The sequence below is a fragment of the Schistocerca gregaria genome, chromosome 1 (assembly GCF_023897955.1).
Source record: "Schistocerca gregaria isolate iqSchGreg1 chromosome 1, iqSchGreg1.2, whole genome shotgun sequence".
Classification (NCBI taxonomy): Eukaryota; Metazoa; Arthropoda; class Insecta; order Orthoptera; family Acrididae; genus Schistocerca; species Schistocerca gregaria.
The window spans coordinates 785,166,655-785,193,003 of record NC_064920.1 but is presented as its reverse complement, the minus strand read 5'-3'; the positions used below and the strand labels follow the sequence as shown (position 1 = coordinate 785,193,003).

General features: G+C 42.9%; 1 protein-coding gene across 8 annotated transcripts in view; it reads right to left on the bottom strand.

Annotated features, from left to right (window-relative positions):
* Positions 1-26,349, bottom strand: part of LOC126269255 (glutamate-gated chloride channel) — a 659,915-nt gene that overhangs the window by 144,805 nt on the left and 488,761 nt on the right. For all 8 annotated transcript variants that reach the window (XM_049973978.1, XM_049973982.1, XM_049973980.1 and 5 more), the window contains exon 5: positions 5,783-5,864. In XM_049973978.1, the coding sequence (XP_049829935.1) occupies positions 5,783-5,859 (77 nt within the window). In that variant the 5' untranslated portion in view covers positions 5,860-5,864. The remainder of the gene's footprint in view (positions 1-5,782; positions 5,865-26,349) is intronic.

Here is a 26,349-nt window from a genome sequence, read left to right as displayed (position 1 = left end):
GGTCATAGTTATTAATTTATATGACATTTTAGAGGTAATGTAATTAAGAAAACCATGTGTATTTGCATGAAGTTTTAGTAAATTTAATGTTATTTGACTACTTATTGTTTTTAATTAAATTTAGTTTTTAGAACAAACATATTTACAACTATCGACAAGTAAACGAAGAAAAGCATAGAGTTTCCCTTAAAATGTATGCCTGTTGTGATTTGCGAAATCCCTTATACATACAATCTGTTCAGGTACCCGCAACTACCGGGTGGTCAAAAAGTCACTATAAATTTGAAAACTTAATAAACCACGGAATAATGTAGATAGAGAGGTAAAAATTGACACCCATGCTTGGTATGACATGTGTTTTATTAGAACCAAAAAAAATTCGCAAAATGCCCGACAGATGGCCCTGGACAACAAAACGTCAGTGACTGCGCATCACAACCGTTTGTAAAAGGAGCTGCAATGAGAGAGAGAATCAGATGTGCCAGCAGTCGCAACATGGATAAACTACTGTTTGGTTGGCACTTAGGCGTACCCTCCGATGCTATCTGTACAAAATCCATCGGCATTATGAACTGTTACCTGGCGATTTAGTGAAGCGGAGGGCATTTGCGGTGTGGGCGTTTCAAAAGATGGCGGAAGATGACGATTGGTTGAGTAACGTGTTGTGGACCGACGAAGCTCGTTTCACGCTCCGAGGGTCTGTCAACGCCCACAACTGCAGAATTTGGGTTACCGAAAATCTTAGAACTGTCGTGGAAACTCCATTGCACGACGAGAAAGTCACGGTATGGGTTGGATTTACCGCATCTACCGTTATCGGGCCTTTTTTCTTCGAGGAAATGCGTGATTCTGGTTTTGTAACTGCTACCGCGACGGGTGAGAGGTACGCCGATATGTTACAGAATCGCATCATCCCCAGCCAGGATGATAAACACCTGCTGGAACGTACGATGTTTATGCAGGATGGAGCTCCACCCCATATTGCCAGACGCGTGAAAGATCTCTTGCGCGCGTCGTTTGGTGATGATCGTGTGCTCAGCCGCCACTTTCGTCATGCTTGGCCTCCGAGGTCCCCAGACTTCAGTCCGTGCGATTATTGGCTTTGGGGTTACCTGAAGTCGCAAGTGTATCGTGATCGACCGACATCTCTGGGGATGCTGAAAGACAACATCCGATGCCAATGCCTCACCATAATTACGGACATGCTTTACAGTGCTGTTCACAAAATTATTCTTCGACTACGGCTATTGTTGAGGACTTACGGTCGACATATTAAGCATTTCCTGTAAAGAACATCAAATTTGCTTTGTCTTACTTTGTTATGCTAATTATTGCTATTCTGATCAGATGAAGCGCCATCTGTCGGACATTTTTTGCACTTTTGTATTTTTTTGGTTCTAATAAAACCCCACGTCAATATGTATATGTGTCAATCTGTACCGCTCTATCTACATTATTCTGTGATTTATTCAGTTTTCAAATTTAATTATTGCTATTAATTATTGCTATTATTGCTATTCTGATCAGATGAAGCGCCATCTGTCGGACATTTTTTGCACTTTTGTATTTTTTTGGTTCTAATAAAACCCCACGTCAATATGTATATGTGTCAATCGGTACCTCTCTATCTACATTATTCCGTGATTTATTTAGTTTTCAAATTTATACTGAATTTTTGATCACCCGTTACTTTGCACTTCGACGCTTCGAGCTGCAGAGACAGAGGTAGGCCACATTTGGCAGCTAACCTGTGCCGCAGTGAGACGTTGCTAATCTACATCTACTCTACATCTACATCCATACTCCGCAAGCCACCTGACGGTGTGTGGCGGAGGGTACCCTGAGTACCTCTACCGGCTCACCCTTCTATTCCAGTCTCGTATTGTTCGCGGAAAGAAGGATTGTCGGTATGCTTCTGTGTGGACTCTAATCTCTCTGATTTTATCCTCATGGTCTCTTCGCGAGATATACGTAGGAGGGAGCAATATACTGCTTGACTCTTCGGTGAAGGTATGTTCTCGAAACTTTAACAAAAGCCCGTACCGAGCTACTGAGCGTCTCTCTTGCAGATCTTCCACTGGAGTTTATCTATCATCTTCGTAACGCTATCGCGATTACTAAATGATCCTGTAACAAATCGCGCTGCTCTCCGTTGGATCTTCTCTCTCTCTTCTATCAACCCTATCTGGTACGGATCCCACACTGTTGAGCAGTATTCAAGCAGTGGACGAACAAGCGTACTGTAACCTACTTCCTTTGTTGTCGGATTGCATTTGCTTACGATTCTTCCAATGAATCTCAGTCTGGCATCTGCTTTACCGACAATCAACTTTATATGATCATTCCATTTTAAATCACTCCTAATGCGTACTCCCAGATAATTTATGGAATTAACTGCTTCCAGTTGCTGACCTGCTATTTTGTAGCTAAATGATAAGGGATCTATCTTTCTATGTATTCGCAGCACATTACACTTGTCTACATTGAGATTCAATTGCTATTCCCTGCACCATGCGTCAATTCGCTGCAGATCCCCCTGCATTTCAGTACAATGTTTCATTGTTGAATCCTCTCGATACACCAGAGCATCATCTGCAAAAAGCCTCAGTGAATTTCCGATGTCATCCACCAGGTCATTTATGTATCTTGTGAACAGCAACGGTCCTATGACGCTCCCCTGCGGCACACCTGAAATCACTCTTACTTCGGAAGACTTCTCTCCATTGAGAATGACATGCTGCGTTCTGTTATCTAGGAACTCCTCAATCCAATCACACAATTGGTCTGATAGTCCATATGCTCTTACTTTGTTCATTAAACGACTGTGGGGAACTGTGTCAAACGCCTTGCGGAAGTCAAGAAACACGGCATCTACCTGTGAACCCGTGTCTATGACCCCCTGAGTCTCGTGGACGAATAGCGAGAGCTGGGTTTCACACGACCGTCTTTTTCGAAACCCCTGCTGATTCCTACAGAGTAGATTTCTAGTCTCCATAAAAGTCATTATACTCGAACATAATACGTGTTCCAAAATTCTACAACTGATCGACGTTAGAGATATAGGTCTATAGCTTTGCACATCTGTTCGACGTCCCTTCTTGAAAACGGGGATGACCTGTGCCCTTTTCCAATCCTTTGGAACGCTTCGCTCTTCTAGAAACCTACGGTACACCGCTGCAAGAAGGGGGTCAAGTTCCTTCGCGTACTCTGTGTAAAATCGAACTAGTATTCCATCAGGACCAGCGGCCTTTTCTCTTTTGAGCAATTTTAATTGTTTCTCTAATGTAGCAAAGACAAATAGTGTAGGTGCAAATATTTGGAATATCGCAGAATTTACAGTTGTACTACAAAAATGAAGGTTTGAACGGAAGTCGAACCGTCGGCTCATACACGTTAGTCCAATGAAGCTCGAACGCTAACCACTTGCCCACAATGAACTCTTGCGTGGGGCAGTGCGGCACCTATGCACAGATGCACCACTTACATAATAAACACGTAAAATTTCTCTTGCGATTTTCTCGGAAGTGCCAGAGTAGTGCACCTTACTACTTGCACATTATGTTGTTTTAATGGCCTTACAAAGGTGTACAGAGTTTGAAGTAAATTCGTGATCCCAACGTCGTGGCCCCCACTTGTAAAATGGTATGGAACAGATTGATCCATCTCACGCCGTGACATTTGGATACGGCATGCTGCTGCTACACCAATGCTCAAATGTTGAACCAGTGGGTTGAACACATTCGTATCACCTTCCAGAGTAGATTACAAACAAAGCGTCAGATTGTACTGGCGCGTGGACATCGTCGCTGGTGTGCTGAGTTCCAAATTGAAGAGGTATTGGACGAGTTACACTACACTGTTGAAACTATTGTGGATAAACACCAAGCGTGGTGATCAGTTACTGTTTGATACAATATTTCATATCGAAGCCTTCGTATTCACAGCTGTATGAACAGCAACCGTTACAAGAGAGATGGCAGAGGGTCTGTCTTTCAGGCTACTCCACATTCCATATTTCGGCGACACATTGCCTCGTCTAGTGCGACAAAAAATATGCAATGTGTCTTCTAAACAAGAAGGGTGCTACTGCGTATCTGACCCGGTACGTCACCCATCGATCTAGTCTGGAATATGGGTGGCCACTAATATTGTGACAACATGAATCCAAGGTCACTGCTAGTGCATTGTACATATACAGTCTGCGAGTTGCTTTATTCCAGAGGTACGCTTCCCGGATAACTCTGATTCGGTGTTGCAATGTTTAATGTCAGTTGGAGCATCACATATTCTAAATCTTCAAAGCCAGGAATTTCGTAAGCTTCTGTAACCAAAATCATTTATACACTCTCATATTGCTAAACTGTAGTCTAAAGTTCATGCTTCTCGATGCAGTAATTTTCACGTTACTTGGAGAACATTATGGCACTAACAAACGGATCAGTTCTGGCGACTGTTCGTCTTTGGGACACAAGCGAATATTGCTACTTATTAATGGCCACATTTTTACGGCGTTATTCCAGGGGTTACACTGTTGCTTGGTTGGACGTGAAGCAACACACACTGCCCAACTGTGTAGCTAAATGACTCCACTCTTCTAATGCTCTAAGCACTGTCACGTGTATACACCGAAATCTTAGAAACATAGTTATTGTAGTAGTAAATACGTAAAGCGACTGTATCCGACGGAAGCTGAGAAGCAACACAGGTGAATAATAGTAAAATTCAGGGAAAAAGGTGCTCGCTTGTTAGGAATGGCCTGAAATAACAAAAAAAGTTAGCTTACACGTTTGTGCCAACAGCAAAGTCATCCACTAATTTTAAATTCAGTAAATAATCAGTCTGTTCTGAGAGACTCGTTTCTGATTTCAATAATGAAAAACTGCGCCAGTACAAATTTTTTATACTTAGCAAAACGTTTTTGAGAATTTATTCTCATTTTAAAGTGTATTTATATAGACACATATTTTCTATGATGTTTGTATGTGTGATTTTCTGCGTCTCTTGTCTTTTAGAGATTTTATTACAATCGGAAAATCAGAGAAAAATTAATCTTGGAATTTTTTATATACTAATGTTAGAGATAGTATTTTTGTTTTTCTGTTTACAGGTATTTTCTTTCCATTACACAGAGTTTCGCGCACACGCGAATCCTCACTAACACTTTTGCTTTCGTAATCAAATCAGAACGCAGACATATTACGACATTATGGTTTACGGAGAGTTTGTATACAGTCCGGTGTGTTACATCTTCTGTGGATTACATTATACAATACATCCGGCTGTAGGTTACAAAATTTATTTTACCATTACTGATTATTGGATTATAGATTATGTTTCTATTTTCTCGTAATGCATATGAAGATATGTACTTACTGTATTTATGGATACTAATGCAATTGCTTTTGAAAAAAAAATAAGTGATTCGCTGTTTAGTTTGTCATTAAGAGATTTTTCTCTTTGCTCTTTATGGTGTACAGAAATTTGCAGCTCCTCCATTAAATCAATTGTATGCGATTTTTCGAAGTGGCGGCGTATCTTAAGATCTTTTCCGATGTCTATCAATCGGTGTCCAGCGTTCTAATGCAACAGATGAGCTTGAAAATGAAAATAAATTCTCGAAACCCGCTGTGATAAACTTTAAAAAATATGTGGTGCATTTTTCATTGATTAGATCATGAATGACACAGCCCGAAGCTTTCAAAAACCGTCGACAGTGATGTATGAAATTAAGAGACTTGTTTATTAACGACGGAAGATCACAAAAGACAGTTTTGACACTTACCAGGCATCTGGCACGTTGGCGGCCAGCAGCAGCAGCGCACAAAGCCACCACGGCGTCTTGCAGAGGTCGCTCATCATGGTTCCTGCAAGTAGACCGCATGATATCTCAGAATATCACTAAGTAAATCACAGTGTAGCATGGGGATCGTACCTGAAATATGATCATGTATCTTTGCAGTTTCCAGTAGGTTTATGTAACCACTCCCACTTATGTCTAGCCAATATAATTAATATTAGGTTGGTACATAGCCTCGAGCGTTTTTCCATGAGTTTATTAATTCAACATACACGTAACAGGGACTTTAACCATCAATTATAGGTATTCTCATTCGCTATTTACTACAGTCTATCAAGGTTGGGAAGACTTTTCGATTCCGCGACTGTAGAAATCACGTGGGTTTGAGGCTAAAAGATTCTTCCAGGCATGTTCGGAGTGCATTTTCATACGGAAAAGAAGTTCAAAAAATGGTTCAAATGGCTCTGAGCACTATAGGACTTAACATCTGAGGTCATCACTCCCCTAGAACTTAGAACTACTTAAACCTAACTAACCTAAGGACATCACACACATCCGTGCCCGAGGCAGGATTCGAACCTGCGACCGTAGCAGTGGCGCGGTTCCTGACTGAAGCGCCTAGAATTGATCGGCCACAACGGTCGGCTAAAGAACTTCCTTGAAAGCTGTTTGATAGAAGGCGGTAAAGTTGAAATCTGAGGTTTCAAGATCAATAACGTGGATGCGGAATGACTTCCCTACTTTAATCCTGTATAGTGCTTTTGTCAGTCTATCAGAATGCTGGCGGACATTATCATAAAGAAGCATGGCTTCGCGTGGTCTTCCTAGTCGTAGTTCTTGGATTGCGGCTGAAAATATCTCAGTTATTGACAATAAATGTCAGCAGTGATGTTACACCTCGGCGAAATAGTTCTTAGTACACTACGCCGTCGCTGTTCCCTTATATGCTTAACATTATCTTTTGTGGATATGTGCAGGTCTTTGTACGGCGAGCTGCTGATTTGTTTGGCCTCATCCATTCGTTTCTTTTCCTTAAGTTAGCATAAAGACATCATTTCTCGTCACCAGTAACGATACAGGATAGGAATGGTCCGTGTTGTTCACGAGCCAGTTGATGAGCGAGCTGAGATGTCGATTCGCTGATTTTCGTGATTTTGGCTTGGAGCATATGGTATCCAAACATCTGATTTTTGAACCATCCCCATTGCATCCAAGTGTCGCACGGTGGTGGAATGATCATAGTTCATCACATTTGCCATTTCTCGAGCACAGTGTCGCGGATCATTGGGCATTAATGCGTTTAAACGATCTTCATCAAAGCCCGAAGGCCTTTCTGAATGTGGAGAGTCACTAATCTCAAAATGATCCAACTTAAAACGAAGAAATCATTTTTCTACCGTTTTCAGTCCAAAGGCGTTAGCCTCATATGCGGTGCAAATGTTTCTGGCGGCCTCCGCTGCTGTAGCCTCTCTATTGAACTCAAACAGAGGAATATGTCGGAAATATTCCGACTTCTCCACTGGGCATTACATTTTCTAGCGTCCACAGATCCACTTATTATCTCCAAATGACAATAAGTAAACTCAAATAGCAACATTGAAATACAAATAAAATATGACAATGGATAAATAAAAGCATATCAACCGGAATAACAGCATGCGAAACAGAAACGCTACGAACTTATGTTCCAACCTAATACAAAATGGCACTCATTTATTATTTCTATTTAAATTGTACAAAACATTAAATATCAACTGTCCAACTTACCCTCTACAGTAGTTAACATAAACGGAACTTCTCTGTTCGCATTTGTCCACAATGAACCAATACATGCCTGAAATGACTTACGATATCTAGGCCTCCTTCAGGAGTCGCTTTAGCTAAACATTTAATTCTCTTATTGACTTACATACCACAGCTTTTAATACACCGCTACATATTCGGTTCTATATTAGCATACGGATAAAAAATTGCAGGAAATGACACTCTAAAACACACACAAGAAGACACAAAAGAAGAAAGTGTGACTCAACGAATATGCTACTGGACTCTAGTGTCAGTCGTTTTCTATTCATTTGCTGGAAATATGTAGCAATTAGCACATGAGTGCCATGAACCCTGAGGCTTGAACACAAGGCATTTCACTTGAGTACACGTCCATTGGAGTGCGACTTCAAATATCAGCCCGTAAAAGCTTTTCTGTTTGCTACACAGACAGATGATGAAGTCGTTAGAAAATATTTACTCAACGTCGTCATTTATTTTGCCGCCGGTGATCCTCAAAACTGAATCCTATCGCTTTTATAGGAATTGTCCTGACACAGAAAGGAGCTAATGGAGACATTTGTTGATTCCAGTAAGTCCTCTACTAAATGCGCTCACCACTAGCTGAATTCATTCTCTAAGTATACAGATTCACTGCATTAGTTTGCCGGCCGGAGTGGCCGAGAGGTTCTAGGCGCTACAGTCTGGACCGCTCCGGTCGCAGGTTCGAATCCTACCTCGGGCATGGATGTATGTGATGTCCTTAGGTTAATTAGGTTTAAGTAGTTCTAAGTTCTAAGGAACTGATGACCTCAGCAGTTAAGTCCCATAGTGCTCAGAGCCATTTGAACCACTTTTGAATTAGTTGTTTTTTCCCTGACTGTGCACCCCGACATTTTCTAGTGGGAGGCAATAATCAGCTATCACTAACTACGGCTTATGCACATAGTTAAAAGGTGACACGCAGTCACTTATTAACACTCTGCCGTCCGGCGACAGCACCGTGAAGTCGTGCGTGAAATAGCGGTCAACAGCCGGCGACACTACAGTCGTGTCGTGTGCATAGTGTCGCTCAGTGGCCGGCGACACCACAGTGATGTGAGCATAGTGCACAGTGGCCGGGGACAGCATTTTAGTATCTTTTGCATTCTGCTGATGTTTTGTTTAGGTAACAATAAGTTGTACCCTTTCATCATGGCAGACGAAAGAGACGATACGATTATTTACGATGAATGCGCGGAGCGAAACTTGGAGGTTGCCACTACATCGCGTACGTCTCATCATGATCCGGTTGACAGACTTTCCGGTCACATAAAGCAACACCAACCAATAGGACTAAGCATTTCCGAGACGAATAAACGAAAATGAACGAACTGCTATGTATGTCCCAAAAACGAAAAAAAAGAACAACAAACTTAATGTGCAAGTCTTGTGGAGTTACGTTTCATCTTGAAGACTGTTTTGCTGCATAGCATATGAAAGAGAAATACTAAGTACCAAAGACAATGCAAATAAACAAATATATGAAAAAATCTTTTTTTTATTTATTTACGTATTTATATCTTCGAAATTTCGTAAAAGTAGGGGGACACAGTTGAGAAATTATGAGGACTAACGATGAGATTAGTAAAACGTACCAATTTGTAATCTCCCGATAATGTCAAGAACGGACGGCGACAATCCAAGTAATACGAATTAGCGCTGCCGGCGCCAAGCGTTAAATTTGTACGAGACGTGCGAGTATTAATAAATATTAATACTAGCAGTCTCGTCCCTTTTCTTTTTTTATCGAACCCTATGTTTAGAACGCTAAAAGTTTTGTTTCTATCTCCTCCAATACGCGTTTCATCCGAGAAGTTGAAATTGTAAGTGCAATACAGTCAGTGAATATATGGTGGTATATTGCAAAATTGCCCAACGCTTGCGCTTAAATATCTGTTCAACCAGTTCATAATCCGGTGAGTGTTCGCAGGTACCTGTTGTCGGCAGATAAGGCTATCCTATTACCTCCGCGCTGGCACGCCAGCCACGTTGCGGTGAAAAATGCTGTTTACGCAGCTGCCGAGCAGTGTTGTGGTGTTTTATATTAGCTGATTAATCCCGGGGAGGGCTTTGTTTAGGCGGGCCGCTCTAATCCGGCGCCAGGAAGCGGCTAATGCGGACAGAACAATGCGGTCAGTGGGCGCATTGTGGCCCGCGACAAAGCGCGCCCGCCGTGCACTCTGCGCTCCGCCGTCTCTTGAAAGCGGCCGCGGAAGCCACCCCCAAAACACTGAACAGTATCTTCGACAACAGTCAGTCTCAGATTTGCATAACGCTCAACTATCACGAGAAACGGGCCTCCCGTAAACAAATCGAGTCGTCGACAAAAAATAGTAACTTCGTATAGGGTGAACGAATTTTTGGGATTCGATTATATGGACAGGAAGCAAGAGTAATTGTGCTATAAGTGAACTTCTAAATTTCTGCGCCAGTGCTGTCAAATAGCTGATATTAAATCAGTATTGTGGGAAGCTGTTGCGGAAAGGAACAAGCCCCTACCACACCCCACCCCCACCCTCTGGTAGACGTGCGTGATAATGTGACCGTTTCCGGGACGGGGAGATATGTCAGCCCATGACCGAATCCTCCCCGTGGGTTAACGACAAAAGGTCGGTGTGCTGGCCAGCCTCGAAGTGGCTTTTAGGAGGTTTCCCATATCCCACTAGGTGAATACCGAGCTGTTTCCCACGTTCCGCCTCAGATACACGCTACGCAGACATTTAAAACACTTTCTCACACTTGCACACAGATTTTACTTTATACGCAGACAGATTGGGTACATTTCTTCTGCCCCTTGGTATGAATAGGATACTGATGACTTGGTTGTTTGATCTGCATAAACATTCAAACAGAATCGCGTATAGAAAACAGTCTCTAAACGCCATTACGTAGAAGGAAGATGTATAAGAATTCCGCATCCCGTCTTTAGAGATGGGCCACAACCATGGGGAAAACAGTGAGGAAGGAAATCACCAATGTGTTTTCAAGAAAACCATTCCTGCTTTCACCTTAAAGGAGTCGCGGAAATTACGTAAAAGCGAATTCTGAATGGTTGGACGGAGATTTGAACCTCTGTCCTCCCGAACGCAAGTCCAGTATTTAACCACTATGCCCCCATTTGATTTTGCATTTATAACCCTGTGTTTACCTGACCAGAAGTCTTGTTCCTCCTGCCACCGAACTTCACTAATTCCCACTACATCTAACTTTAACCTATCCATTTCCCTTTTTAAATTTTCTAACCTACCAGCTCTATTCAGGAGCCTGACATTCCACGCTCCAGTCCGTAGAACGCCAGTTTTCTTTCTCCTGATAACAACATCCTCCTGAGTAGTCCCCGCTCGGAGATCAGAATGGGGAATTGTTTTACCTCCGGAATATTTTACCGAAAAGGATGCCATCATTATTTAACCACACAGTAAAACTGCATGCCCTCGGGAAAAATTACGGCTGTAGTTTCCCCTTGCTTTCAGCCGTTCACAGTACCAGCACAGCAAGGCCGTTTTGGTTAGTGTTACAAGGCCAGATCAGTCAATCATCCAGATTGTTGCCCCTGCAAATACTTAAAAGACTGCTGCCCCTTTTCAGGAACAACGCGTTTGTCTGGCCTCTCAACAGATACCCCTCTGTTGTGGTTGCACCTACGTTACGGCTATCTGTATCGCTGAGGCACGCAAGCCTCCCCACCAACGGCAAAGGGCAAAGTCCATGGTTCCTGGGGGGGGGGGGGGGGGGGCAGTACATAAATGGCGAAGTAAATTATAGGGTTACTGATAATGTTGGTAGCACTGGTAGGGAAAGAAACATAAATGAATGTGCGACAGAGAAACTGAGATCCTGTGAGTTCGATTCATATTTTGTTTATTTATTCGTTTACTTTGTTCATCATGAAAACCGTACATCGTTCAGTGTTAATTCATTGTGAATTTTATTTCGATACAAAATATGAATTGCACTTTATAAATAACAAAAGTCAGTTGATCGCCTTACTCCTGCGCTTTTATACAACCAACGTTAATCATGATTAAAGGCGAGAGTTTCCTGTTGTTACTGGTAAGTGTGAAAGTTCATTATGAGTAACAGAAACATGTTTTATATGAGCTCGACGAAGTATTGAAACGATATTTGACATGTTTTTGTTTTTCGTTTTTATTTTTTATTTTTAATTATTTATTTTTTACGAAGTTGCGTTTTCTAGCGCTATATGATAAATCTATATTTTTCTTTATTTTTCTATAACATCCCTCTGTTTTACGTTACAGATCAATAATTTTAAAATAAAACCTGAATAAACATTGGCTTTTTGAATGTTGGTACAAATACTGTGTATTTTTTTTAATAACAGACACGAGAATAAGCGCTTATAACAGAAATGTTGCGTAGGTTGCACGGCCCTTTACGCATCCTCACTCATTTTCTAGACGGTTCACTGCTTCTCTTTATAGCGGATGTAAGAAGACATTTATCGCATACGCAAAGAAAGGGTTCGAAATGAGGTACTCCCGATGGTATGCAACAACTTAACGTACAGGTAACGCGGTAACGATGTTAACTGACGAAGGGCACTTGGAAAACTACCGCAGTCTGCGCTTGACACTGTACCATACAAGCGGCTTGTAGTGAAATTGCGTGCTTATGGAATAACATCTCAGTTATTTAACTGGATTTGTGATTTCCTTTCAGAGATGTCACACTTCGTTCTAATTGACGGAAAGTCATCGAGTAAAACAGAAGTGATTTCTGTCGTTTCCCAAGGAAGTGTTATAGGCCCTCTGCTGTTTCGTATCTAAATAAACGATTTAGAAGACAATCTGAGCAGCTGTCTTAGATTGTTTGCAGATGATGCTGTCGCTTATCGACTAATAAAGTCATCAGAAGATCAAAACAAATTGCAAAACGAGTTAGAAAAAATATTTGTAGGGTGCAAAAATTGGCAATTGACCCTAAATAATGAAAAGTTTGAGGTCGTCCACATGAGTGCTAAAAGGAAACCGTTAAACTTCGGTTTCACGATAAATCAGTCAAATGTAAAGGCCGTAAATTCGACTTGATACCTAGGAATTACAATTAATAATAACTAAAATGGGAAGGAACAGACAGAAAATATTATGGGGAAAGCTAACCAGAAACTGCATTTTATTGGAGGGGCACTTAGAAAATGTAACGGATGTACTAAAGAGATTCCCTACACTACGCTTGTCCGTCCTCTTTTAGAATACTGCTGCTTGGTGTGGGATCCTTACCAGATAGGATTGACAGAGTACATCGAGAAAGTTCAAAGAAGGGCAGCACGTTTTGTATTATTGCGAAATGGGGGAGACAGTGTCATTGAAATGATACAAGATTTGGGGTGGAAATCATTAAAAGAAAGGCATTTTTCGTTCCGATATAATTTTCTCACAAAATTTCAGTCACAAATTTTCTCCTTCGAATGTGAAAATATTTAATTCGCGCCGACCTACACAGAGCGAAACGGTCATTACAATAAATTAAGGGAAATCAGAGCTCGCACGGAAGATATAGGTGTTTGTTTTTCCCGCGCTCAGTACGAGATTGGAATAATAGAGAATTATTTTGAAGGTAGTTCGGTGGGCTCTGTGCCAGGCACTTAAATGTGATTTGCAGAGTATCCATGTAGATGTAAATGTAGATGTACCGATGACAGTCTAAGGTAGTGTACGGTAGTTTTACAACTCCAGTTTCGAGTAGGTATTAAAATCCAGGGAGAAGAAATAAAAACATTGAGATTCGCCGATGACAAAGACAGCAAAGGACTTTGAAGAGCAGCTGAACGGAATGGACAGCGTCTTGAAAGGGGGATATAAGATGAACATCAACAAAAGCAAAACGAGGGTAATAGAATGTAGTCGAATTAAGTCAGGTGATGCTGAGGGAATTAGATTAAGAAATGAGACACTTAAAGTAGTAAAGGAGTTTTGCTATTTGGGGAGCAAAATAACTGATGATGGTTGAAGTAGAGAGGATATAAAATGTAGACTGGCAATGGCAAGGAAAGCGTTTCTAAAGAAGAGAAATTTGTTAACATCGAGTAAAGATTCTAATATCAGGAAGTCGTTTCTGAAAGTATTTGTATAGATTGTAGCCATGTATGGGAGTGAAACATGGACGATAAATAGTTTGGACAAGAAGAGAATAGAAGCTTTCGAAATGTGGTGCTACAGAAGAATGTTGAAGATTAGATGGATAGATCATGTAACTAATGAGGAGGTATTGAATAGGATTGGGGAGAAGAGAAGTTTGTGGCACAACTTGACCAGAAGAAGGGATCGCTTGGTAGGACATGTTCTGAGGCATCAAGGGAACACAAATTTAGCATTAGAGGGCAGTGTGGAGGGTAAAAATCGTAGAGGGAGACCAAGAGATGAATACACTAAGCAGATTCAGAAGGATGTAGGTTGCAGTAAGTACTGGGAGATGAAGGAGCTTGCACAGGATAGAGTAGCGTGGAGAGCTGCAGCAAATCAGTCTCAGGACTGAAGATCACAACAACAACAACATTCGTGGCAGACATCGATTACTTTCCGGAAGTTACGAAACGCAACGTCATGCTGTGCTCCACATCCTACAGCGTTCTGGATACCGTGTATCATGGAGTATTCAACGGGGCGAGTGAAGAGAAGGCGGAGGAGGAGAAGAAGATGAAGAAGGAGAGCAAGGTGGTGCTGACGAAGATGGAGACGGAGGCGCCGTTGCTGGGCAGGTGAGCGGAGAAGTGCGCAGCAGGCGGCGCGGGCACAATGGGCGCGGCGGCGAGGGCCGGATTACCGGCGGGCCGCCGGCCGCGGGCCACAATGCCGCAATTAGCGCCGCCAGCGCGCTCTGGCCGCCGTCTTCCAACTACTTACCGACGGGCCAGACCTCCAGCCAGTCTGGTTATTCTGCATCCAGCGGCGTCGTTCAGAACGAAAAGCATGTCGGTCTTAGAGCTTCGCACGTTCGTCGGGAATTAGCTAGTCTGTACCCCTGTGATCGAGATTGTAATGGTAAGTTGAAATGTTCTCTTCGACCCTGTCTCAGGCTTCAGTGGAGTCACGCGAAGACGCTTTCGCAAGAATTTGCACGCACTTGGCGATCTGCTACGCGCGACTCAAATTATGCAATGCATCGAACCACGGGTTTAATGGGAAGCATTTTCTGGAGGGCACCTACTTCTTCTCCGTTCTGCTAAACTATCTATCTCTTGAGCCTTGTCCCGCAGTTACGCAGGATCAGCCATCGTTAATCGTATTTGGCATGTTAATGTTTAAGGGGTGGCCGGATGCCCTTCCTACTGCCACCCCGTACCCCCCGGGACGGAATTAGTGTACCGCAACTGTCTGCGTCGAGAGTAATCTATGGAATAGTGCGATTGTGTTCAGATGTCTGAGAGACGTAGAACTGAGGCGGAACATGGAGAACAGCCCTGTATTCACCTAGCGGGATGTGGGAAATCGCCTAAAAGCCACATCCAGGTGGCCGGCCGATCGGCCCTCGTCGTTAATCCGCCGGGCGAATTCGATCCGGGGCCGGTGCGCCTACCATATATACGGCGTTCCGTATTACCCTCCTGAACCCACCAATTCCATATTCTGCTAACAGTCATTGGATCTCGACCAACGCGAGCAGCAATGTCGCGATACGACAAACCGCAATCGCGATAGGCTACAATCCGAACTTTATCAAAGTCGGAAACGTGATGGTACGCATTTCTCCTCCTTACACGAGGCATCACAACAACGTTTCAGCAGGCAACGCCGGTCAACTGCTGTTTGTGTATGAGAAATCGGTTGAAAACTTTCCTCATCTCAGCACGTTGTAGGTGTCGCCGCCGGCGCCAACCTTGTGTGAATGCTCTGAAAAGCTAATCATTTGCATATCACAGCATCTTCTTCCTGTCGGTTAAATTTCGCGTCTGTAGCACGTCACCTTGGTGGTGTAGCAATTTTAATGGCCAGTAGTGTAGGATAGACGGTGATCTATGACATCTGTGCCGAAAGAACACAATTCTGGAATACACACAAGTGTTCCGGAGCACACCGTTGATCGTACATTGTTAAACACGGCGCTCCGAAACAGACCACTCCTACGTGTTCACATTTTGATCCAACGACATAGTCAATTACAATTACAGTGAGCATCAGACCATAGAGATACGACCGTCGATCAATGAAAGCGTGTCGGTTCTCCGGGTAAATCACATTTCTGCTATGCTAGGTCGATGGTCGTCGCCACAGACGTCGTCATCGAAGTGAGCGGCGTCTCGAAAGCGCAGCGCGGCAGGGCGCAGGCTGGTGGGACTAGTATTACTCTAGGGGAGACGTTCTCCAGCGCTTGTAAGGGACCTGTGGTAGTAATCGAGGCTGCGAACCACCTACATCCTTTCATGCTCAATGTCTTCCCCGACGGCGATATCATCTTTCAGCAGTATAATTGTCCATGTCTCTGAGCCAGAACCGTGCTGCAATGGTTTGAGTAGCATTAAAAAGAACTCAGGTTGATGTCTCGGCTACCAAAATCACCTGATGTAAATCCCATGAAACCCATATGGGTCGCTATCGGGCGTCATCAAGCAAATCAGCGGTCTCTTATTTACACGAATTGCATGACCTGTGCCTAGACATCTTATGTCATATACCTCCACAAACCTACCAACAAACTAGGATCCCTGATTCGCATAATCAGTGATATATTTCGCCCCAAAGACGGACAAGCAAGCTATAAAGCAAATGGTCTTAATTCATTTCGACATATGATGGGATTTGGAAGAATTCCGAGTCAGAACTGTCAATGTAATTGATATCCAGAACATCAGCAATCACTTGGCTCCTGATTAATGTCACTGTGCGATCGTCTGCTACGACAGAGCATGCGTCAGGAAAGACTGTTATCTAATATCGAAGATATCCTGCATCCTGCTCCACTTTGGAAGTGTCTGTGTGTAGGTCTTTGTAACGATCGAAATACTCAGATTCATGGAATACATGCCTGGCACATCAAGCTTAAATCACAAGACCTTGTGAAGATAAATATCGTCACTAAGGAGTCAGGGTGGTCTCGAAGTAACAGCGATCATTCGAAACCCACATATAGCATAAGGCATTTGTTTCACTTTGACGAATAGTCACCATCGCCCCACAAATTAGTGGACGATTTGTTATAGTAACCTAATTAGCCATAGAAACGCAGGAATCGAATTTGATTTTTTTTAAGTGACAGTAACCTTCCTTTGGTACCGGAAAATATGTAATAACCGAATGATGATGGCTTGTCAGAAAAATAAAGAAAAACATGTAGGTATTAATATTGAGAATAAAGCTTGATAACTTAGATCAGGGGTGAACAGACTGCTAGTAGCGCGAGCCGCAAACCGCTCACTGTGACCACGTAGGGGCCACCAGATCAAAAATAACGTGTCGTTATTGTTGCTAATTGGGATCATTCGTGCCGCCGCAGTACCTCCTAGAAAGGGCTCAAAAGAACTAGACACTACAAGAACCTGCTCTCTCTCCTTTTCAGAAGGGAAGGCTGGGAATGCCAGTTCAGAAAACAAATTACAAGAGCGAATGTTGAGAGGTGGGTCATTATCCGATCAATGACGGGCCGCATGAGGCCCATGAGCTCTAGTCTGTGCATCACTGACTTAGATGGAGTCGCAGTGGCAGTCGCTTTTGTCAGTTCAGTAGGAGGTCATATGCATCGGGAAACCGCTCATTCTACGCTCCTCACCTGAAAACCGGACGCAAAAAAGCGACGCCGTCAGGTTCCATCTCTAGGCAAACAGCTCGCAATATAGTATATGGAGCTCACCAAACGCCAAAATAGACATGGTTCCAGTCAGCAGCAAAGTTCGATCCAGCCAGCGTCTCTGATGGCCAACAGCTAATAGCAGGAACTACTAAAACACGCCTGTATGGACCTCTGAACTGTGATTAGTGTTTTTTTTTTTTTTTTTTTTTTGGAACGTTTGCTTATATGTACCTGCATCTGCTTGTAATTTCCATTGTGACGTGCAACTGAACCTCAGAGAAACTGTAGCCTTTTCATGATTCCTGGCAAGAAACACCGTTTGTGTGTGTATCCTATTCGAAACAGTGTTTGTCCAAAGTGGCAGTTTGTTCTACTAACTGCTTCATAAAATCGTGGGAAAACAATGTTCACCTTTGTTTTACACTTGGGTTAATTGGGAATTTGGAGCTATAAATCAGTGTCTGTGCTCTTCTGCACATTCATTAAAAACACGTCAGGAAGTATTAAAAGCAGACCAGTAAGCCACACCAGAGTCGCATTTCCTTATTATTACTGTATCTAGCTTCTTATCCTACCATCAGAGTCATTTTTCACTGTCTCCAAACACAGAGATCTGAAAAATCTCAACTTGACTTCGTCACTGTCTCATTCCTGCTGGTAGCCCTTCGCCAGTCAGACCGATTACCTCAAATCCCACGTCACCTCTGATTTTACAGTGTGCTGCAACGTAAGTGTGGTGTAATTGTGCATACAGTCAACCCATACAATTCATGATGGTAAACTATATAAACTTACTTCACCCGTACAATGAACCGATGACACAAGTTGCAAGTATCTCCTTTCTGGCCGTCCGCTCTTTCAAAAAACCACCAGACATCCGATCTCTGTCTTTAAATATCTAACAAATATCTACTACACGGTAACAAACGTAGTAACTCAGATAAAGCCCCTGTTACAAAAAGACTCGGCGAATCTAAATCAGACTACTGGGAAAATGGAGCCAGTATACAAATTACTCTTCTTACAAAACACTTGTGCTTTCCATCGTAGATTAGCGCTCACATCTGTAGAACCCATATAACACAGGACTGACAAGCGATATTGACCGTAAACAAAAAGGTGACAAAAGTAATGGGACAGCGATATGCACATATACAGATGATGGTAGTGTCTCGTACACAAGGTATAAAAGCGCAGTGCATTGGCGGATATGTCATTTGTACTCAGATGATTCACGTGAAAAAGTTTCTGACGTTATCATGACCGCATGACGGGAATTAACAGACTTCAAACGCGTAATAGTAGTTGGAGTTAGACACAGGGAACATTCAACTTTAAAGGGGTAATAGTAGTTGGAGTTAGACACAGGGGACATTCAGTTAAGGAAATTCAAAATTCCGAGATTCACAGTGTCAAGGGCGTACCGAGAATACCAAATTGCAGGCATTACCTCTCACCGAGGACAACACAGTGGCCGATGGCCTTTACTTAACGACTGCAAGCAACGGCGTTTGCGTGCCACTGTTAACAAAGAAGTAACACTGTGCGAAATAACCTCAGAAATCAGGGTGGGACGAACGACGAACATATCCGTTATGAGAGTGTGACGAAATTTTGCGTTGGTGGGTTATGACAGAAGACGAAGGCGTGAGTGCCTTTGCTAACATCACGACATTGCCTGCAGCGCCTCTCCTCGGCTCATGACGATGTCTGTTGGACCCTACACGACTGGAAAAACGTGGCCTGCTCAGATGAGTCTCGATTTCGGTTGGTAAGAGTCGATGGTAGGGTTCGAGTGTGGCGCAGACCCCCCGAAGCCATGGACCCATGGGGTCAACAAGGCACTGTGCAAGCTGATGGTGAATCCATAATGGCATGGGCTGTGTGTACATGGAATGGACTGGGTCCTATGGTCCAACTGAACCAAACATTGACTGGGAATGGTTATATTCGGCTACTTTGAGGCCATTTGGAGCCATTCATGGACTTCAAGAACATTCTGGATAATTCGAGCAAATGATATGACCACTCAAATCTCCCGACATGTGTCCCATCGAAAATTTGTGGGACATAATCGAGAAGTCAGTCCGTTCCCATAATCCTGCAGCGCCAACACTTTCGCAGTTATGGACGGCTATAGAGGCGGCAAGGCTCAATATTTCTGCAGGGCATATCCAACGACTTGTTGAGTCAGTGACATGTCGAGCTGCTGCACAGGTCCGACACGATTTTAGGAGATAACCGACCATTTTCGTCACATTGGTATACAAAGAAGGGCAGAATGAATGGTTCAGTTTTGTTCGACTCACGGAAATTCTAAGAAACCAGAACTGGCACACACTAAAGAGCCAGTTATCTCGTGAAAGCCTGCTTATGACGTTTCATGTATCAGTTTTAAGCGAAGAATCTAGAAGTAAACTTCAGCTCCCTTCGAACGTACTTACCTGTGGTTTCTAGATTGCATTCGATGTATAACCAATGAAAGTTAATTAAATTGCTGTCAGCTGGTTTTACGGTAACTTTTCCAAAAACGACACAACTTATAATTTATTTGACTTGTTCTACATTTATTGTCAGTATTGGCAATATGGTAACATGTTTCATCCGTCACATAAACAGAAGATCACAGGCAGATTCTTCCAATATCTTACTAATCAAAGTGACAGTGGCAGATGGATGTACTTTCACAACCCAGTTATGACAAAATAATACCACAACATTTTCAGTTTACACGGTAAGTGAACACTACGTTTTTTTTATAACTGATGTTACTGCACAGAAATATATGCAAGTAATACGAAGAAAATAGCACCATTATACAAACAGGCAGTAATCTTGTAGTACTGCACTATCGATGTTTAGGCACGCGCTGAATTTTTACCGAAGAGATTTCCATAAGTTACAACCGTATTTAGATAAAAACATTAATCAAAAACGTGGAAATATCAGCGTGGTGGTAGCCGAACGCAGACGAAATATTTTTTGGTGGGATGGGATATTTATAACCTGGTGTAAGATATTTTGGGATTTTGGAAACTACTTATTTTTTATAACACTGCTTGGTTGAAATTTATTAAAATAGATGATCTGTATGTTGAAACAATAACTTTTTTTAAAAATAGTAAATTAAAAAAGGTTACAAAACTATTTTGCATAGCTACGCCGTCAATTCCCTACTACAAGTACAGTTGCTATGTTTGAAATTATAGTTATTATGTAAGTTCTTAATTAATGACTGAATTATTGGAGGGCGTCAGTCAGTCTAGAAAAAACGGGGCAACAAGTATATAATGATAAACTTTGGAATCAAGAATGTGTAATGACAAAAAAAGTAATTGTGATTTTGGATGTTTCAGAACTTCAAGGTAATTGGTTACAGAAAATTTTCTAATGTTTTGTATCCATGTCTCTAAAATGACTGATTAACTCAGTCGAGATCTACAATATCCGCTAGTCTATAGTAGTAATTTCAGTTGTTAAATACTTTTAAGTAATATGATTTCCATAAAACCAAATGCATTCTTGCAATTTGTAAATTGAAAATTATCAACTAAATCCAGAATTTACATGAAATAGTGCCTGAATAATAATTATACGGATTTAGACGTATACAACAGCTCGATGTGCATGGATATAGTGGAACGGCGTAAGAAGATCCCTGAAAGCTCGCAACATCGTTTCCAACGGCCGTATGACAAAAACAATGGCCGCCTAAGCAGCTGTGAGAATACTGAAGCGTTGCTATACAGACGTATACAGAATCGCATTACGTTATTGGTTGAGATAGGCCAGCGAAGCTGCAACGATCAGCCCGCTGGAGCTATCCGGGATCAGCTTACGTCGACTCGACTAGTGCCTCGAAAAAAAATTATTAGTAGGAGTGCTATCATAGTAAGTGGGGTAGTTCTAGCTGGCTATCTTATACCCCCGACGTCACTCCCGTAGGGACTGCGCAAGCAAGATTAGTCAGTGTGCACCAAAACATAGTCATTCTTCCAGCGCTCCATACGCGACTAGATTGGGAAGAAATCCTAAAAGTATTTATTTATGCGTACAAAGATGTGGAGCACAAATAGATAAAATTTGTAAGCATTACAGAATACGCTGTAAACAGGCATGTGCGGAATGCGTTTCGTTCTAAGGGTAACAGTGTTACGGAGATGGTACAGAGATTCTCAGAAACTCCAGTGGCGGACACTACTGGAAATAAGTTGATCCTAACGAAGTTTATTACTGTTAAAATTTTGACATCGTACATTCCAAGAAGAGCAAGGCAATATATTACTTCGTTCCACATACACCTCTCGAACTGACCACCAAGGGTAATCCAAAAAAATTTATCTCGTACATTAACTTAATGGCAGTCACTCTTCCCGCGAGTCATTCGCTAATGACGACAAAAGTATTCTCCGCCCCACAACATGAAGTGCAATATGGAGTACAGACGTAGATGAAGATGAAAGGTATGGTTGAGTAGGGAAGAGGGAATCTGCGGAGAAAAGGCTTACTAACACGCTTTGCTCATTGCATAGTGCGGAGTCCTATTAGTCTGTTTAATACACTGATCTTGTAATTGTGAAATGTCTTGTGAACATAAACATGAACTGGTTAACGATTACTTGTTCAACATAAGATGAAACTAGCAATGGAAGACAGAGACCAGAGAGTTACCTCTTTTCTTTTGTGTGAAGCTAAACTGTATTATTAATTATGACTAATTATAATAGGAAATGGCAAAGTAAATTGAATGATAAGAACGCGATCATCTTTGCTTAAAATTTGTGTTCGCAGCGCGAACGGGATGTTTTGATGTTGGGGGGCTGCTGGAAATTTTTCAGCAGTAGCGGCCTACTGTAATCTCAGGCATTAGTCCAGCGGGCTGACTGATTTACGACCGACGTCAGCATCAGCGCTGTCCAGACGACACGAACGGCCATTTCTCTTGCGGAGTGTTCCCAGAATCGCATCACCCCGCTTTGAAGCTACGCTGTTTTGAGCTCGAGTGATTTTTTTCATGCTCGAGATGTCATCTTGAAGAGATAATTAAAAGTATATGGTTCGCTTGGGTTGATGTTGGGCTAGATTAATGATACGCTAGCGACAAAACAATTGGTGAAAGCTCTTTAGAAGCTTACGTTAGTTTCTCAGAATCGCCGCATATATAACGATTTTTGGTCATTGTTCCTCATAAAGCAAGGAAGGAATTGAAATCAAAGCATATAATAAAATAATTTTCAGGTGTCGTATACATTGATTACCGGTGGTAACAAATTACACATTATGTTTTTAGGAAAAACTGTGTTTTATGGATCTGCTCTCGTAAAAGCTCATTTAAAAATTGCGGAATTTGTATCAGAGGTTCGAATCTCAGCCTTAATATAAATTTTCATTCGTCGCATCAATCTGCATATACAGTATATATCACTTGATATTTATTATCAGTAACCTAACAATGAAAATCTAACAATGTGGAGGCAAGATATTAATACACTGATCACCCAGAACATTATGATCACCGGCCTAACATCCACATAAACCTGTCCAGGCGATATCAGCGTTACCTGGCGAGGAATGACTGCTAGTCAGCCACACGCACGATGCATGTAGTATCAGCGAGCGTGCTGTCCGTGCGTAGAATGGGAAAGGCGCGCGATCTATCTGAGTTTGACCGAAGGCAGATTGTGATGGCTCGGATGCTCGGAACGAGCATTTCGCAAACTGCACGACTTGTCGAGTGTTCGAAGAGTGCTGTGGTAAGTCTCTTCAACACGTGGCGAAACCAAGGTGAAACTACGTCCAGACGTCCTGGGGTTGGGCGGCCACCTCTCATTACAGATGTCGGACGTCGTAGACTGCGCAGACCGGTAAAATACACTGCTGGCCATTATAATTGCTGCATAAAGAAGAAACGCAGATGATAAACGGAAATTCATTGGACAAATATATTATACTAGAACTGACATGTGATTACATTTTCACGTAATTTGGGTGCATAGATCCTGAGAAATCAGTACCCAGAACAACCCCCAATGGCTTTAATAACGGCCTTGATACGCCTGGGCATTGAGTCAAACAGAGCTTGGATGGCGTGTACAGGTACAGCTACCCATGCAGCTCCAACACGATACCACACAACACGATACCACAATTCATGAAGAATAGTGACTGGCGTATTGTGACGAGCCAGTTGCTGGGCCACCATTGACCAGACGTTTCCAATTGGTGAGAGATCTGGAGAATGTGCTGGTCAGGGCAGCAGTCGAACATTTTCTGTATCCAGAAAGGCCCGTACAGGACCTGCAAAATGCAGTGCATTATCCTGATTAAATGTAGGGTTTCACAAAGATCGAATAAAGGGTAGAGCCACGGGTCGTAACACATCTGAAATGTAACGTCCACTTTTCAAGGTGACGGAGACGTGTAACCAATGGCACCCCATACTATCACGCCGGCTGATACGAGCGTATAGCGACGACGAATACACACTTCCAATGTACGTTCACCTCGATGTCGCCAAATACGGACGCGACCATCATGGTGCTGTAAACAGAACTTGGATTCATCCGAAAAAAATGACGTTTTGCTATTCGTGCAAACAGGTTCGTCGTTGAGTACACCATCGGAGGCGCTCCTGTCTGTGATGCAGCGTCAAGGGTAACGGCAGCCATGGTCTCCCAGCTGATAGTCCATGCTGCTGCAAGCATCGTCGAACTGTTCGTTGAGATAGTTGATGTCTTGCAAACGTCCCCATCTCTTGACTCAGGGATCGAGACGTGGCTGCACGATCCGTTACAGCCATGCGGATAAGATATCTGAAATATCGACTGCTAGTGATACGAGGTCGTTGGCATCCAGCACGGCGTTCCGTATTACCCTCCTGAACCCACCAATTCCATATTCTGCTAACAGTCATTGGATCTCGACCAACGCGAGCAGCACTGTCGCGATACGATAAACCGCAATCGCGATAGGCTACAATCCGAACTTTATCGAAGTCGGAAACGTGATGGTACGCATTTCTCCTCCTTACACGAGGCACCACAACAACGTTTCACCAGGCAACACCGGTCAACTGCTGTTTGTGTATGAGAAATCGGTTTAATACTTTCCTCATGACAGCAAGTTGTAGGTGTCGCCACCGGCGCCAGCCTTGTGTGAATGCTCTGAAAAGTTAATCATTTGCATTTCACAGCTTCTTCTTTCTGTCGGTTAAATTTCGCGTCCGTAGCACGTCATCTTCGTGGTGTAGCAATTTTAATGGCCAGTAGTGTAGGACAGGCGGCGAACTGTGGCGGAACTAATTTCAGAGTTTAACGCTGAGCAGAGTAAAAACTGTGTCTGAACATTCAGTACTCCGAACACTTCTAACGATGGGCCTCCGCAGCCGACGACCCATGCATGTGCCAATGTTAACACCATAACTTATATAACAACGATGGGCACGTGACCATCGTCACTGGGCGTTGGTGCAGTGGGAGAGCGTCGTTGTATGGACTGATGAATCCCGATACCTTTATCATCATGCCAATGGTAAGGAGTTAATCCGTCATATTCCAACGGAACAGTTCCTTGACACCTGTACTGCAGGACGGAGACGAGCTGGCAGCAGCTTCATCATGCTCTGGGGACATTCACGTGGGCATCCATGGGACAACTGAAGCTGGTGAAAGGCACAATGACGGCCAAGGAGTGTCGTACACTGGTTACAGAGCACGTACACCCCTTCCTGACCATCATGTTTAGCAAGGGAAGTGGCATTTTTCGACAAGATAATGTGCCATGTCACAAGACCAGGAGTGTGATGGAGTGGTTCGAGGGACAGATTGGCGAGTTCCAATTGATGTGCTGGATCTGAGCCCAATCGATCCCATCTGGCATGTGATTGAACGTGGCGCCAGAGCTCATCGCCCACTCCACAGACTTAACGCGAATTAGGTGACTTGTGTATGTAGATGTGGTGCCAACTTCATCCAGCGACCTATCAAGGCCTCATTCCTTCCATGCCACCATGCCACAAAGGGTCGCCACTGTTTTCCGTGACAAATGTGGACATACCCACTATTAGGTAGGTGGTCATAATGTTCTGCCTGATCATTGTATATGCATGTATTGTCTTAGAATATGTTTACGGAGAGAGCTGGCGTAGCGGTTAGCACACTGGATTCCCATTCTGGAGGGCGACGGTTCAAACACTTGTCCGGCCAACCTCAATTTAAGTTTTCAGTTATTTCCGTGAATCACTACACGCAAATTCCGGGATGGTTCCTTTAATAGGGCACGGCCGATTTACTTCCCTATCCTTGAAACAATCCGCACTTGTGCTCTGTTTATAATAACCTCGATATCGACGGGACGTTCAACACTATGGTAATCTTCCTTCCTTTCTTGCGAACATATTTCCGCAACCTTCATACTGTTCGTTGACGGAATCGATTCATGGAGGAATTGGCAGATACTACTCTGCATGTGTTCGGCAGGATTTGAGTCTACAGAACTGACAGGCTACTCGATTCTCCGGATATTACCCCTCGTTGATAGACGAATGCATTTCTCATATTTCTCCATGCGGACAGACATTAATGACCGTACAACGTTTCATTATCTTTGCTCTTGAGTAAATCGTGCAACACGCCGCTCCGAAATGCGTAATTAAGGAGGAGGAGCAAAGAGGTAGAAGTGATACTTCCCACAAAAATGAGATAAGAGCTTCAAGAGCATGGTAAGGCGCGTCAAATTGTTGTGGCAAAGGGATACAAGTGAAATCCCATTCTGTGCTTCTCCATGGTGAACGAAAAGGAAACTAGTTACAAGGTGTTACAATTACGTTCAAGTGGGGCTATACTGACTTTTTATGTTGCATATTATCTAAATACGAGTAACTTTCTTATTTTCTTCCACTTTTCTAAGCCGCAAAAGCATTGCATAAATGTTTTTATGGCTGTAAATAGCAATCTCATGATAACTGAATTGATAATCATCAATATTAAAGAATTACAAAG